The following is a 17,031-nucleotide window of genomic DNA, read 5'->3' as shown; positions in this document are numbered from 1 at the left end:
AATAAAACCATCTTCAAAATACCCAGATACTTCTGAAAAATAGGTACTTTAGAAATACCGATAATGGCTTATGTTCAGAATTTATACTGGTATTTCTGACTGCAACTAACTTTGCACTGCCAAGAAATCCCTGAAGATGAGCAATGTGAAAATGAAAATGAGGAGTTCCATAGTGAAAGTTTTCTAAATCATCTATATTAAATTATACAAGTCAACCAATTAAAACCTTTTGGCAGCACTTATTACCTAGTTGCTCAATTTATGTGAAAGGATTTACAAAAATACCCATCACCTTGGTCTCTAGGCACTGAAGAGAAATACAGATTCCAGGAGTTTGAAACACCAGGATTATTCCCCAAGGCAAAGGGGTTCGATATTCACAGCTTTCTGCCTGTTTGCTCGGTGTGCTTTCAGAACATTGATTCCAGGCAAGTCACACTGCCTGTAGTCAGTATGAAAATAGTCCAAATGGACTTATTCCTAACTCCGGTGCTGTAACTTTGCTAATATTAATATTCCTTTATTTACAGAGCATTTTTATTCCAAAGGCCCTAAAAGTGACCTCCCTTAGCTACTGCAATTTCATGTGCAATGGCACTACTAAAGTGTAGTCTTTGCCAGTTTGTGTTACGACAACAGAAAAGAGAAACTTCTACATTAATAGAAGTACCCTGGCTACTTAAATATTGACAAAATCTTCCATGGTCTCAGGTTTTAAAGACTCAGAGGAACACAGAGGGACAGACTGCAAGCTTTACAATACCTGAGACAACTGTGTGAGCATTTTTTATGACATCTCTGTTCTTGCATGGAATACTCTTCAAGAGAAAAGATTTTAGCCAATCAGCAAAGCAAGTTACTTTTTTTTTTTTCTTCATGTTAATATTCTGCAAAAGATTGTGCTTTGCAAGGTTAATTTCAAGTCCAAACTCACATGGGAATGTGAATAATTAGACTCATTTAAGAGAATTCGCCCCTCTGGCAGAGCTGATTAAATTATTTATACATTATCTTTTCGTATAATTGTACCTAGAATTGTGTAAATGTTTGGGGTTTTTTTCCTAACTTTCAATAAATTCATAATACATGTTTTTCAAGTTGGATACATCACCTGCACCTGTGACAACAGAGAATGGCTCATTTCTAAAACGCTTCAATGAGAAATTAATCCAGAGGGAAATAGAAGCATGCAATTTAAAAGCTTCCACAATGACACCATACCGATTAAAACTCATCAACTGAAGAAATAAAATCAGTAAGACAATAAATCTTGGAGTGAATCCTGTTACCTATTTCCACAGGACTGCAGCCACATTACACTAAAATACGAGTGCTACTTAGCTGAGAATCAGCTCCGTGATGTGACCCTTTATCTGTAATTAAATACTCCTTGCTCTAGTTCCCAAGCCTCTCTTTGCTAAGGATCTCAGATTCTGGATAAAACCTGAAAATCCCGTCAGAATAAACCACTAGGGTGAAAAAGGAGATCTGGCTGGTGATGCTAACGTTCATTTCAGTTCTACTAAGTGCTCTTTCTCTCTTTGATAGCAATAAACTTGAGAAAGCTTGAGATAATGATATTTCAAAGGGCATTCCTGGTACAAAATAGTAACTTGTTTGCTGCAGTCCCAATTAAACGGGAAACCAATTGGTTCTGTGGAGGTCTGTGAAAAGACATCTTTGCATCTATTGTAAAATTCTAAGTATCTTCTATAGTTACATTGCTTAGGTAACTCTACAAACATATGAACACAGTGAAATTCCAGCTGCGTTCTTTAATGTACTATTAAAGCAATCCAAAATGGCTTTTAAGGGCTCAGGATTTCACACTATTCTTTATAATTTGCTGCAAGTCCAGTTAATTCCCCCCCCCCCCCCCCTTTTTGCAATTCACTATACAGTTTCAAAAAACAAGAGTATTTTAATGCCTCTGGTTATGTTTTTCTTTTACCTCTGCAGCAACAAAATAATAGGTATGGGTCTCTATTTGGAGATAAATGCATTAGAGAAGAAAGTGGGTTAGATGAAGAAATCCATTAAACGGATAACATAATCACATACTTATTCATTCAAGTTGTGTATGGACAGGAGTGATAAGTAAGAAAATTACGTATTCTGATTAGCAAATTAATATTTTTATTAAACAATAAATCTGCAGTGCAGTAATTATCCCAAGGCTATAGCTGTGCTCAAATCACCTTAACTTCTTTAAAAGCAACTCCAGAAAAAGGGAGAGACTGGTCTTTGCCAAGAATGCAAAGGCCTCAGCTGTAATTAGTTTTTCACAGCCAGGCTCAACTCTTCCAATTTATTTATTTTTGGAGGATGGCTAGATAGCATATATTTCCATAGCACTATCCCATGCCTGAAGACACCAAGATCTGACACTCCAGCTGTGTATCATTTGCTTTTGCTGCAATGTACATTTCAGCTGTATGGCAGGAGAGTCTCAGACAGTGATTCAATGCTAAAAAAATACTGTTTAACTACCTCTGATACCACTACTTTGGCTATCAGACATGCTCCTTCATCCAATTCTGACTGGCTTATAGTCAAATTCCTGAGATAGAAGTCAAGTTAAGGTGATGAGAATAGTTTAAAAGCAATTGCTTCTGACAAGGATCATCAAGTATTGTCTGTCAAGAAATAAAACCAAACAAAAATCTTGAACTATTGCAAATTTATTCACATTTTCACAGCTCCCTAAATCTGGACTTAAAGACTCCTAAAAGATACTGAGAATTCTCTGTATTTCTTGAAAACAAGTCATCCTTGAGGTCCTTATAGACCCTACTCACACAGCCTTACTGCTATAATTATCACGTATTATTTGAATTACAGCAGTTAGTTATAAAGACTGTAATTTGCACCAGATAACATACAAACACACAACTGTTCCTGCTCTGAAAAGCTTAAAAGCTGTATCCAATTAACATATTCTACACTAGATGATGACCACATCAGAAATAATGTTGTGTCCAAGCTGGGTGTAGTTCTACCTCAACAGAAGCACAAGAACCAATTCAATGCCTGTTGCAGAAGCTGTATCTGTCAGTGTTTACAGGACAGAGTCATTTCGGTGCTTCTAGAAATGCAGTTCTCTCTTGGCACTTTGCACTAGGGACACAGAATTTTTCTTACAAATGAGTCTGTTGAGAGTTCATGAAAACCTTCATTTACTATTGGGATTCTATACAGTTCAGAGATGACAACTTACAGTTACACATACTTACTTATTTACTTATTTTATTCCTCAATTGACACTAAAAACATTTCTTGTGTGAATTTAATAAAAGAATACCTACTGTATTCTTCCTAACAGGTAGCAAAAGCACACATCAAGGACTTTCCCAGCTGCGACATTTCTAAAATCCTCATTCTAGTGGTCACATGAGATACTTTGTTTAAAGCTTAAAATTATTTACTTCATGCCACATTTGGCTACAGTAGTTACAAAGAACAGGTGCCTGATGCATTGTTTAATTACACGCTCATGGAGTCAGCATGGTCCCCAGCCTAGCAGTCAGAGAATTCTTTCCCTCTTTTATATTATTCTTAATTATTATTTATCTAGTATTACATAGACGATTAGGGTGGACCCCTACAGAATCTAAAACAATTTAAAGAAAATCAGGCTTTTTTTGATCACTGATACCTAGTGATAATACTGCTTAACAACTCCATTAAAATTGTGATAGGGTTTTATTCTGTTAAGCACTGTCTTTCTGCAGTTTAATGTATACCAAAATACTCTTACTACAGTACATACACAATTTCAACATTTGAATTCTCTCTAGCTTTGCTTGTTCATATAGGTAAGGTGTGGTATGTAGTTAATATTTTAACATAAAGTGGTTACTGTACTTTGTTCAAACCATCACAGTTTGAGACTTAATGTTACAAACGTCTTATAAAGGAAATGCAAACTAATGTATGAAAAAAATATAAGAGAAGCCAAAATGCATTTCACTATACCTTTTTTTGTCTCCAAAAGTACCGATTAAATTTACTTTAACTCTTACATTGGCTAATGAAGACTCAGTCACCTTCCTATCTCCTGGGATGAAGCTTAAACTTGATATTTGGAAATTCAAGCTATTCTACACCCACCTGACTGCAAATCTGTGTCTTGATTTTCATCCGGCTTTATTTTGGATACCATTATTTGTGAACTCCTCAGTACAATGAGGAAGTCCTCCCAACAACTAAACAAGACACAAAGTATTTTTTACTTCCATGTGAGCAAGGATTTATTTCTGAATAAGTCCACCAAGGGAGAATATCAGAATTTGCATGGGTTGGCATTCTAGACAAGAAATAACATATATGTACTTCACCTGACCGTAGCAAAACATTCTTCTTTCCCCTTCAATAACTACTGTAGTCAGAACAAATAGTGGAGTCATACTTGCTTTTCCAGATCCACAACACTAATTGAAAAAGCCCAAAAATACTGTCTGGAAGAGCCCATTTATAAACTTGGTTTGTTTGTTAAGCTTTAAGTCAGTATCGAAAAAGCATGAAAACTCTAGTCAGATAGGAAAGACATCTCAGGCCTCCCTACAAAACAGAACTTTAGTTTTCTGGGCATCTGAAAAACACAGTATGCATAGCTTATACTACTTAATGCAAAGAATCTTTCCAGGAATGAGGGACTATTTTTCATGATTTCAAGAATTCTCTTAAATTCCCTTAATCGCTACCATATGTATACAGGACAGCACTTTCTTGCAGTCCCATCAGTAGCACTTTATAAGCTTTATACTGGAGCTTGTTCTGATCCTGAGCCTTGGTATATGACCTATGATCTGCTGCCACTCATACATATGATGCTTTGCTGACACAGAAATATTCATCATTGGGCATAAGAACTATATAAGAACTACAGTACCTGCTGCCAATGTATTAATCACATCTTGGCAAAACTAAATACTGAATTACACCAGTGTAAATGACCTTCAAGTTATCAGGTGATTTGGTATCTACAGTTGCATTGGTAACTTCAAAATAATTTCTTTTTAATGCACAAATACTCTTAAGCGGAAAGATCTCAAATCCAAAAGTTAACAGGCAAAGTCAATGGAATCTGCCGCTTTTCAGAGCTTCAAAAATCAGATCACCTAAAACCAAACTGAAATTAATAGCTAATCATTGGAAATGGATAACCATGAATTTCCACCTAATATAGTAATTTTTCAAATGAAAAGCTCTTCCATTGCTTCAGGTAAGAGTAACTTAAACACAAAATTCTTGGGAGAAATAAGCAGGCTTAGGTACTACAACACTTTTCCTAAATTCATCATCAAATGACTAAATGCTAAGCATTGGCAATGTAAAGATTAATTTCAGCGGACGACAAAGTTTTTGCTTCTGATTACCTTTTACAAGGTTAGAATCATCACATATTTTTTTAGAAAACACTAAATTATTTTTCTCTGCCCATTAAAGCAAGTGATCCCTAGCAAAAAACCATTTTCTAGTGCTCAGTGACATTTTATCCCATTACAGACAATCTCTATGGAACAAAGGTACACCAACTTACATTCTTCCAAAACAAAACCATTTTCCTACCATTTCTTGATCTCTGTTACCTTTTTATAGGATTTCTCTCTCCTGAAGAGTTTGCCACTTTATCTAATGCAGACTTAGAGTATGGATGGAAGTGATGGGAAGTGGGATCTCACCAGGCAACACTGAGATTCTGGGCTGAAATTCCAGCAAACATATTTGATTCTAACAGTCTTTGTTTAGCTGAGTATAAAGTGGGGCTGACTGACTGACCTCAGAATTCTACTACAATTACTTTAAAATATTTCTGTTTCAAAGTATTTCATTGTGTTAAAGTGTGTCAATCACTTCAGTAATACAGAGGATGAAAGATCTCTATTGTAACCTGTTTACAGTGTAATTATCAGCAGATGAGAAATGGTAACACAGCAAATAATCTAACAGTTAAGTATCGATACTTGGTGTATTCACAAGTTTCATGCAACAAAATTTATTCTCTTTTTTTTTTTTTTAATCCTTTTGCCTCTACACAGCTTTGCAAGAACAAGGCACTGGAATCCTCAGCATTCCTAGTAGTTTACCTCACATTAGAGTACAATTCAGCATTTATCAAAATGCACAAAAAACCTCCAGCTGACAGTACTCACATGTGAGTTAGGTGTCAAAATCTTTATTACTGTCAACTCTTATTTTTACTAGAAGCCCAGTACTCCCCTGCTGAAAAAGAAGTGGAGACTAAGAGTGCATTACATCAATCCAGAATCTAATCAACTTGTTGAAAATAGCTTTTATCCCCCTCCATTGTTCAGGTAGGAATGTTTTAATTAGAAATTCTGTTTTAATTAGAAAAGCAAAGCAACTATTTCTCAACAGCTACACTTCAAAAAAACTTGCCAAACTGTGAAAACAGGGTATATAGTGCCTCTGCAATCCTCTACTTACAACTGGCAGACATCTACATTCTCTTTTAATAGAGAGAGACAGAGACAACACATGTGGGAGAAGGAGAGATTCTAGGAAGTAAAGAATAGAAGAACACGGATTTGCGGAAAAGCTACCTGAATGTTGCTAGTACCTAGAATATGACTCCATGGTATAATATACACCTTTTAAATACATGATACAGATTGGCAGAATGTTTCTTGATACAATAGGAAGTGCTAAAATACATTACACAGAGCTCTCAAAAGAAGAGAAATCATACCAGCCATCTCCCCAAACAGAAAGCCTATGCCTGAGGAAACCAGTGCTGCAGGTGGGGGTGGCAGCCGGTTTTCATGCAGTAAAGAATTTTTTTTTTTTTTTGAGAGCACAGAAATTACATCCTTGTGCACACAGCTTGTGCACAGTCATCCTGGCTAAGGAATTTTTATAGAAGCAACCTTATCTCCCTCAAGGGCATAAATTTGCCAGCTTACAGCTCCAGAAATACCAAGTGAATACTGCAGATTTGCCTTCAGTTTAGCATCCAAATACTTAGCACTGGGGCAGGTAACAGGCATTTTTCTAAGGCTAACTATCTTCTCCAGCCTTGGGGCTGCTGCCAGAGCACTATATATGCACTATGTTCAGGTGCACAATGGGCTGCCACCAACTTGGTATCCATCAATGCATCATGTTATTTTGGTTTTTTCCGTTTCTTTTTTGTTTGTGGTTGTTTTCTTTGGGGTTTTTTTTTTTTTTTTTGTTTACTTCTTAAGTAAATTAATTTCCCCAAGACATGGTGCCTAATGATCTGACTATCCATGGCATGCTTCAAATACTGGAATACATTAGACTATAAGAAGGCCCTATGGTGATTTGCTAATTAGCTTAACCCTTTTGGGACACGGAAGAAGGAATTTTTTATTAAAACAGGATAACCCTGGACTATATTGATCTGACTGAGAAATGAGTATTTTAGTCAAGATGAGTCTCAAGATGAGTACACGCTGGAAATGGTGATGTTGTTTCCATAGCAATGCCATGACAGCCTCTAGAGTGAAATAGTGTGCTACCAGGAAATGAAGGGAGTTCAAGTGCTATGAGCTACATAGTTCTGTGAGCAATCCAAATACATTCTCATAAAGAATATTTAGTACAGCTAGATAGTCCAAAGATTGCTGCTGATGTTAGGTAAGCCTTATCAGTACACTTCCAGCAGTCCTGTCTTCTCATTCACTACACCCAAGATGACTTATCTAAAGGCTTAAGCTACAGGCAACACTGCTAAGCCATTTCAGACTGAACATTAAAAAATATAGCAACCTCCACCTCACTTCTTTTCCAGTGAAGAATATCATCCATAATTAAGGCCACTGACTCTCATTCTCCATAACACAACCAAACACATTAAACCTTCCAGCAAAGAAAAGCCTCATATGTGCAATTATTTACCAGCTGACATTCCCCCTTCTTTTCCTCTCACCTCCTCCTCTCCCTTGCCTCCTCCTGCCCAAATAACACTGAGCAAATCTGCTTGCAAGTGGGAAGCAATGTACAGAAGTCTTGCATATTCCTCATGAAAATTTACACAGCCGTAGCATGAAACTCACGTGTCTGTTTTTTACCTCAGTTAGTGTTTATGCTAATACAAAAGCAAACCAGACAACCACCAACTGTATTTTATTTGCCTAAGGCTTTACCTAAGGCAAATATTCTGGTCAAATTCTTCAAAGCTGATTTAAAATATTTTCCAAAGGAGACAGAAAGAGAATTAACTTAAGGGCTACATTGCTTTGCCTTTTCATTTTCAAAGAAATGAACAATTCTCAGTGATTTGTATAACTGCAAAAATAATCGTTATAACCCACTGTTCTTGAATAAAATTCTACAAGACAAAGTACTTTACTTGAAAAACACCCTAGTACACCACTGCCAATCCATCCTTTCTCCAGCGTTTCCCTTGCAATTTGTAAAGATGTTCAAACATGAGCTGAATGTCCAGAAACTCTCCCAGTGTATTTGTTTGTGTCATTGTCACAACCAGCCTCTTGGGTAAACAGATAGTAGTTCATTATGTGTAGCAGTGCTGCCTCTGAGGGAAAGCAGAAAGACAAATACACATCACTATCAGATCCCTTATTAACAAATGCCACTTCAAACCAAAATGTTTTCTATTTATTGTTTTAAACACATATTCCAGGGAATCAAGCCTTGCATGTAAAAGAGCAAAATGCTTCATTTCCATTTTACATGTAGTAAAAAGATGTGAAGCCAGCATCTTTAAGTCTGAGCCTCCTGCTGCCTGTCCCCCTAAGTGTATTGCAGAAAGCATCAAGCCCAGCAACGTTCATTTATAATTTAAACTGTTTGCTTGGCAGAATTTTTCCATCTTAATATGTCTAGTCCTAACTGCAACTGGCACGCCCAATGTTTTTACCAGAAGCTCATCTGCTTTCAGGAGAGTTTTAAGTTTTCTTAAGTTAAACTCTCTCTTTAAGGAGAGTTTAAGGGTTTTCTGCAGGACAGAAATGCAGTTTCTTTACAGGACGGATGTTGAAATCTAGTGAAAAACGTGCCCCTGAAATTTACAAGGACTTACAGGGCTCTATACAGACAAAAAAACACCTTGTGGAAAGACTGAGTCAAGTTTAACTTACCCCTTTCTTTCAGGTATCATGGTGTCCCAGTTAATTCCCCAAAATGAGCAATATTCTGTAACTATCTCACCTTCTCTTGGAATAAATATCTCAACCTTTCTGTTTATCAAAGAATTAATTAAAAGTAATCTGCCTGATGGCCCAATTTGGACAACTGAGTACAGATACAGCTTATATTGTCTGAAACAGAAATGGATACAGACTATTTAACTTAGTCTACTCTCTTGAATACATACTGGTATCCAGCCACAGAAGTCAAACTGCTGCCACCGTGGCCAGCTTAGCAAGAACAGTTTGCCCCTAGCATTTATCATCCCTTTACCTAGTGTTCTCTCCTGTCACTGCCTAAACTTTCTCATCACAGTCCTCCCAGATGTTTGTTCATGTGTATTTAAAAGCAGCAGCAATATCTGTATCCCAATCCAGGACAGAAATCCAGTTATACCAAAGTCATCCGCATAAGTATCACAACACCGCTGTCTCACATACAGGAAGTTTCCTACCCTAAAACTCAGAAACACACTCTTAATTTTCCCCCTTGACATCACTCTCAGTACATACTCAGAAACTGAGCATGCTACGATAAATTTTATCATGTTTTAAGAGTTAAATCAATGATTCAAGAGGAAACTCTGAAACAATTTTTATCAGTAAATATTCAACAAGAGTGTGCTAATGCTTGAAACAGAGTCCACGTAACCGTCACCAATATAGGAGCTGAACACACGTGAGTAAAAGCCATAACATCCTGAAGAGGTTTTCAACCTCAAATAATTTTATCTATAATGTTCCATTCAAGACACATGGTAGTAGTTACAATTTAAGACTGGTTTTCAGCTCTTTCCTAGTATATCGCTAGAATTTGAAACATTGGAGGCCAAGTGCTTCTGAAGCCTGCATACAAGTGTTCTCATACAAAGCACAAATGAAATGTTAATAAGGGTTATGAAATTTATAGTTTTCATAAGCAATTTCTTTACATTTCCTGCCTCAATTTCCTCATCCACAAAATAATAGACAAATTAATCTATCTACCAGCCTCTTAATCTTATGTAAGGATAAATTGATCAACATAAATAAAGCATGTGAAGATAAAAAACTCTGCATAAACACTAAAAGTTATTTTACACTACCATACTCACAATACTTTTGTACTGATTGCATCAATACTCCCATAGTAAGCCTTTCCTCTTCAATGATTTACACACACTTGGGGTTTAACAACTCATTCGGGGCTGATATTTCTGGCAGTAAGCTTTTAGTGTGCCAAATGACTTAAAACCTCGTGTTGTCCTCACAAACTATAATAACTATTTGTTTTTTTAAAAAAAACTTGTCAGAAACAGTAAGAGTTGATTGATTTAATGAAAATGTTTCCTGTGACATTAACAAAGCATGGGCTAAGCTCCACAGATGATCTGGTCTATGAAGGAAGAAATACTATCACCAGAGACAGGGAGAACACCCTGTCACATTGGTGCTGTCTTTTAGGAATTTGCCTGCAGTAGGACAACCTCACTTTGACATCTAATAATCTCTCATAAAAATCCACAAAGAAATATTCTTCTAACGCCTTTTGAAATACTTGAAATCACCAAAGAAACACAACATTCTGAGTTGGCCCCATAACCTATTTCTCTTCTTATTGGTCTTTTATGTTCTGAAAAACACAGAGAATCACTTTTCTTGGCTACATTTTATTTTGTTCCTCCTCCAAGCCACCCTGTTGCAGTGCAAGGGGCAGCCTCACAGATGACTGGAATGATCCTACAAACACAGCTTTCAGGATGGTGCCAGCACTTGACACAGCAATGACTGTGTTAATCACAGACCCAACAACTCACACAAAGCAGCTGAGCCTTACTCCCAACCTGTGCACATCTCAGGCATTAGGGTTCCGGGAAGCAGGGTGATGGAGAACAGGAGGTAAGGCCAGGGTAAGGACTAACCTTTCATCAAAGCAAGGTGGAGTAGTTCAGTGTGAAGCATCTTCAGGAGATAACAGTATATTCTAGTCAGGCAGACAGTTACCATTCAGCTGGCATCAGTTTCCCATTTACTTGTCATTAAGCAAGTCCAAGACTAATTTTTCACATAAAATTCCCTGATTTTTTGCAACCTTTTAGCTGTCTCTTATGATATCTGAGCTTTTCTGTAACAAATACCGCAGGGATTCTGATAAGTAAAGGTATATTTTAAGATCTGCAGAAAAATATTGTAAACCAGTTCTATTAAGCCCCATTAATTCTACCAACACTGAGAAAGAAACCACAATAAAGGATACTGAAGCTCCTATCTGTGATTGCTAAATGCCAGAGGTTAATCCTGAGATCATCTGCTGACATGTATGTCTCACAGTCACTGTTGACAGATATTGAGTTGACATGATAGGTGTGACCATTAGCAAAGATTCTCCGGGGAGTGACTTCTACCATCAAATCCATAGGTTTCAATACAGGCACCTGCCAAAAAAAAAAAAAAAAAAAAAACCAAAACAAAAAACCCACACAAAACACAAACCAAAAAGAGAGTAAGATTTTGAATAATTTCTTGCTAGGATTATGAGAGTTTCAATGGAGAGCAAGCAAAGACTGTGACATTGTAAAACTTCTCGACAGTGTACGCAAGCTGAATTTCCCCGTGGACGAATTGCTGAGCAAGGCCATCCTTGCCAAGGAGGAAGGACAGGACAGGAGAACTGTGGAGAGCCAGGCAATGCAATGGAAAGCCTGGACCGTGAAAAGGGAGGCACTGGAAAGCCGAGAATGTGGGAAGTGGGGCACTGACAGCTGGCATAGAACAGGCCAGTCCCACTGCAGGAGCTACTGTCTCACACATGCAGGAGGCTTTGGCTCTGACAAGCAGTGAAGTTCCAGTATTTTGCTTTTGCTGAGGAGTTTGCTGTTGGTTGTAAATCACTTATAGTATTTGTTTTGCTACTTGATGTCTCTCTTTCAAAAATGTCAAGTGGTGAAAAGGTTATAATCCCAGCAAAACATAATAAAGTCTTGGAAAACAAAGCCAATGTGTACTGACATACCGTACATAGACACATACTTCTAAAAAGCCAAGAGCACAGACTATCACTCATCATTATGCCCTCATTACTTCCCTGTGTATCGCTTCAATGTCATGCTTCAACAACTAGACACTGTCAATTTATTCCCTATTGGTAAAGCATTAAGCACTGTAAGGCTGTGGTCTATGATTGGGACTATTCGATGTTGTTCAACATGCATCAGAAAAAAATCTATCATACATCAACCCACAAGACAGTTTAAAGAGGAACACAGAGAAGTTAAAGGTTGAGTTTAGCTTGCCACTAAAGGAACAAAACAATGGTTGGCTCAGCCTTTGAATTCTAACACAATTAGCAATCTGGGATAGTTTTGTTTGCCTAACCATATCAAATAGATAAATATTCCATTAATGTAGTCACCTTTACACTTTGGAGGCTTTTTTTCACAACAGACAATATTGGCTTGTTTTGGAGATGTGGTTTGGTTATTTGGTTTTAATAATAAAGAAATACTAGTGCTTATACAACAGAGCCTTCCTGTTCTAACCTTTAGCCACTTCCTTTGCCAAAACACCTTGAGTGAATTCAGCCATTAAAGTCTGAGAGCAAAAATCTGTTACATTATCATGCAGCTGTTGGTCTCTTCTCCCAAGTAACAAGCAACAGGACAAGAGGAAATGGCCTCAAGTTTGATCAGGGGAGATTTAGATCAGATATTAGAAAAATATTCCTCATGGAAATGGTTGTCAAGCATCGGAGCAGGCTGCCCAGTGAAGTGGTTGAGTCACCATCCCTGGAGGTATTTAAAAGATGTGTAGAGGTGGCACTTAGGGACATGGTTTGGTGGTTGACTTGGCAGTGCTGGGTTAACAGTTGGACTCGATGATCTTAAAGGTCTTTTCCAACCTAAGTGATTTTATGATTCTGTGATCATACATGCTTCTGTGAGCTCCTTGACTCCATCTGTTCAGCAATGCAGAACCTGACTTTCACTGGAACACAGACTACTGCAAATCCCACTCTTAAAATAAGAGATAATTATTTTATACTAATTAAATAAAGATGAGATTGAAATATGGTGTACTGTCTTTAACACAGTTGCTCTGAATAAGGCAAGAACACTGTCTCATATTAGTTACAAGTAGAATGCTTCCAGCACGCTAGGCTAAAGGGTCCTGTATGAAAGCATGTTAGGTCACACTGAGAATTTTATCAGGAAGAATAAAACTGACATAAACTCTTTAAACATATTTGTGTTGGTCACTGTATCATACAGGATTTTTGATTTGAAAATATGTGACAGATTTCAAGACCATTACCAGACAGCTAAATCTTCAATGAGAATTATCATATGTATGCTTAGCATTAGGTACATACTTAAATCTTTTACAGAATTAGCACCCATTACTACATTCCTAATACAGAAACAACTAGATGTTAGACAAAGACAGCAGCTTACCTGCAGTGATGTTACTGTAGAAAGATCTTTAAGTTTTCCTTCTTCATCCTTTAAGTTGTACCCCTCTGGTCTCTTATCTCTTTCAGTAATTTTCCATAACTTGATTGTTTTATCTTCAAAAGAAAAGACAAACAACTGTTTGTTGTTTAAACAAGCCAAACTGCTTGTTTAAATAATTACTGAAAAGTGTTAATACAAGAACATACTAATATTTGTACAATTAAAACTTTTTTTTATTAATATGCATTTTTCATAACAGCCATTGCATATATAGCAAAACAAGTCTGTCTGAAGTCCATGCTGCAAAACTCAGGCCAAGCAGCGTTCATCCTCCTCCAAGAGGAACATTTTTACTGCAGTTTCTACACCTTGGTTTAGACAAGTCCTGTACTGAAACACTCTAGGTCACATAACTTTGCATATCCAGAAAATTTTGCCAACAACAAAAAAATACTCATAAAGCACATCCCCCATACCTTCAAACTGACTCAGAGGATCCTGACAGCTGACAGACCATAACAGAGCACGTGCTGCTCTTGTATCCAACTTGGCAGTTTGCAGGTGAAGCAAACCAAAACCACTCAATGCTCACTGCTGAAGCTCAGTTTGACTATTTGACTTTGCAAGGAAACAATCTTGTTATTAAAGCCAGTTTGCTAGGTTATTTAGGGAGACATTTCTCCCTCCTAACAGAATGCACCTAAAATACTTGAGAAAAAAACCCCTGAGAGAATCGTGTTCTAAGGCTAAGAGTGAGAAGTGGGGAGAAAAAGGTAGTAGTCTTACATGGAACGGAATTAAACCTAAACTCTCTTTTTCGTGGCGGGTGAAGCATATGATGGAAGAATAAGGGTGCTTTTCATTTAGTAAAGAGCCTCTGAAGCCAAAAAAATAGAAGTTTTAAATATTTTAGATGGAGTTTGTCCTTGTTTTTGTAGTAGCTGAAGCTGCAGATCTCCCTAATATTGACTATCCACTCCCACTCTGGTTGTGCACCCAATCTGCCAACCCTAACACACTCCCTAGGCTGAAAAATCAATGAGAACTCTTCTGCAAGAAATCCGTCCCTGAGCTTCTAATGGTTGTTCCACTCATCTGTTCATCGAGTAGCCAAAGCCCTTCCAAAGCTTGTGCACTTCAGCTGCCACTACAGCTCTCATTAACCTCTGTTCCTGCATCATTTCTGATAGTGTCCCACTTTCTTCCGTTACCCCTCTTTGCTCAAGTACATAGCAGATCATAATTCTTACCCCAGCATGGCTGATCCAAATACTTCTTTCAAATCCTAGTACAAATCATTTCAAAGGCAGGATATATGAATACATGAATCATTTTGCATTTCAATGGCAGCTTTAACTTCAACCCCTTTTTGATTCAAAATTAATCCTTCCATTGCTCTGTTTTTACTATTAGGCATCTCCTAAAAATATTGATATGCTAACTTTCAAGCAACAAAAATATTACAATTGATCAATCCACAGAGGTTAGTTCAATTTGCAACTAAAAAGTTCCAATTAAATATTCAATAAATTTGATTTGCATTGGTCACATTAATTAATTACTAAAATTACATATAGGCCTTGTCATGCACTTGGGGTTTTTATTACATGTAAATAGCACATTCTTGCTTATCTATTCAAAAATTATAAATACAGCAATTGTAATATGAATTATTAGAAAAAACATAAAACAAATTTTCCATTGTTGGACTTGGCCACTATTGATAAACCTATCTCTTTCCTAAGTGAAAACTATTTTATTAGCAGTTAAGAGTATCACATGTGTTGGTTTTCTTCTCCTTCGTCTCCCTCTGGACTTCAAAAACTCCCTGGAAATTCTAAGCATGCCTGTATTTTGCAAAATATAGAAACATCTCTGTGAGGTTCAGTATTCATTCAGTCTCAAGAGTGTTGTGAAGTTTAAATTAATTAATGTCTGGTAAGCCGTCTGAAATCCTCTGATGAAATGATCTGTATGGGCCAAATTCTGATCTACCTGATGTAGCTCACATGGAAAGTGGCCCCAGTATATTCTGGTACAAAAGATACCACTGAATCCTAGTAATTTATTATTATACTATAAAACCAGTGCAGTTTACAGTGCAAACTGGAAATTTGCTAACTGCAAGCAATGGAAACTCACAGTAGGATTCAAAAGCCTTGGTGGTTTCCTTCTGCCTCCATTAATAAGGTGCTACAATCAAGAGCTTAGCTGATGACTTGTTGGTAACATGTGAACTGGAACGGAACCGATAAATCAAGGTCCCCTCTGAGAAAGGTGACCTGTGCAGAAACAGCCTCAGACAGAAGTCCTCTTTAGAAGGACGGAAACAGATTTGGGCATGTGCAGACCGGTCAAGTCTCATATATTGAGGATGAGGTTTAGATGGACTCTCCCCTCATGTTCCCTAATAGAGGGATGCTCCTTCCAGCAGATTCAATGGGCACTGCCCACCTGTGCCTGCAGAAAGGATGCTGTTTCACAGTCCTCATTTTTCTGACCAAAACTGGGCTTTAGATCCTGAACTACTAGAAAGCAAAGTATCAAAAACTGCATTTAAATATCAGGGTCAGAAATTCGTAAATATAAACCAGTACTCAAGATGTTTCTACAACTTGCCCAATATAAGCATGTGTGACAGGCAATGACGTTCTTCTCTGCAAGTCAGGGAAAACACTGTTATTCCTTTTTATAAGCATGGAATTGATACACAGCATCAATGAATTCTCACAGGTAATATGTGAGACCACAAGGAATTCAACACGGGCCTTCTGTGTCCTAAAGTTAAAGCTATCTTTAGGAGTATGCCAAGAGGTGAATCTTTAGACTTCAACCCTGGTGTGCCAGGAAGCTAGGAATCCTCCTGGGCACACAAAAGTGTTTTATAATTCAAAGCCAAAATCCAAAGACTATGCCAGTGGCACAACTTCTGTTCACCTCACCATAAAGAGGTCTGCCGGGATGCTCCAGAATTAAGAAGAGGGAAAAACAGAGGCCAAAGTATTTTGCCAGGTTCTAGGCTCGGGTCAGAGTTGCCTGAATCTGAATTAACCCATAGCAACACTAAGACTGATTATTTCTTCCCTTCTCCCTTCCCGTATTAATATCAACCAGAAAACTGATATAAAGGTCTATTGGGCCAAGTCTAAAAGAAGCATAGATGAGGACTTGGCTGCATTCCTCAGTGTTTCCAAAAACAAAATCTAAAATGAAAAGGGAGAGGTTTACTTTCAGTAATCTGCTTTTGTATCAGGCACTGGAAGAAGCTGTTCATAGTTAAAGTTATCTGAAGTAGAAGGGATATTTTGACCATGAGAGAAGCGTAGAAGTAAACTCCCAAACTTCCTAATTAGCTGACTAATCATTAAATTAGCACAAATCACCTAGCTATAACAGATATATTTAATTTCAAATATTGCAACAGTGCCCCCCAAAAGTCAAAAGACAACTTTAAGGGAAACAGA

The 17,031-nt window shown here is 37.4% G+C and overlaps 1 protein-coding gene across 8 annotated transcripts in view; it reads right to left on the bottom strand.

The window, feature by feature from the left end:
* PPP2R2C (protein phosphatase 2 regulatory subunit Bgamma) overlaps positions 1 to 17,031 on the bottom strand; it is a 207,549-nt gene that overhangs the window by 43,961 nt on the left and 146,557 nt on the right. For all 8 annotated transcript variants that reach the window (XM_027814213.2, XM_027814228.2, XM_027814221.2 and 5 more), the window contains 2 exons: positions 13,568 to 13,680; positions 11,374 to 11,551 (listed from right to left, as the gene is read on the bottom strand). In XM_027814213.2, coding sequence (XP_027670014.1) covers positions 11,374 to 11,551; positions 13,568 to 13,680 — 291 coding nt within the window. The remainder of the gene's footprint in view (positions 1 to 11,373; positions 11,552 to 13,567; positions 13,681 to 17,031) is intronic.

This window comes from Falco cherrug, chromosome 1 (genome assembly GCF_023634085.1).
Source record: "Falco cherrug isolate bFalChe1 chromosome 1, bFalChe1.pri, whole genome shotgun sequence".
Classification (NCBI taxonomy): Eukaryota; Metazoa; Chordata; class Aves; order Falconiformes; family Falconidae; genus Falco; species Falco cherrug.
The sequence above is the reverse complement of the archived record's forward strand: the minus strand, read 5'-3'. Positions and strand labels throughout refer to the sequence as shown.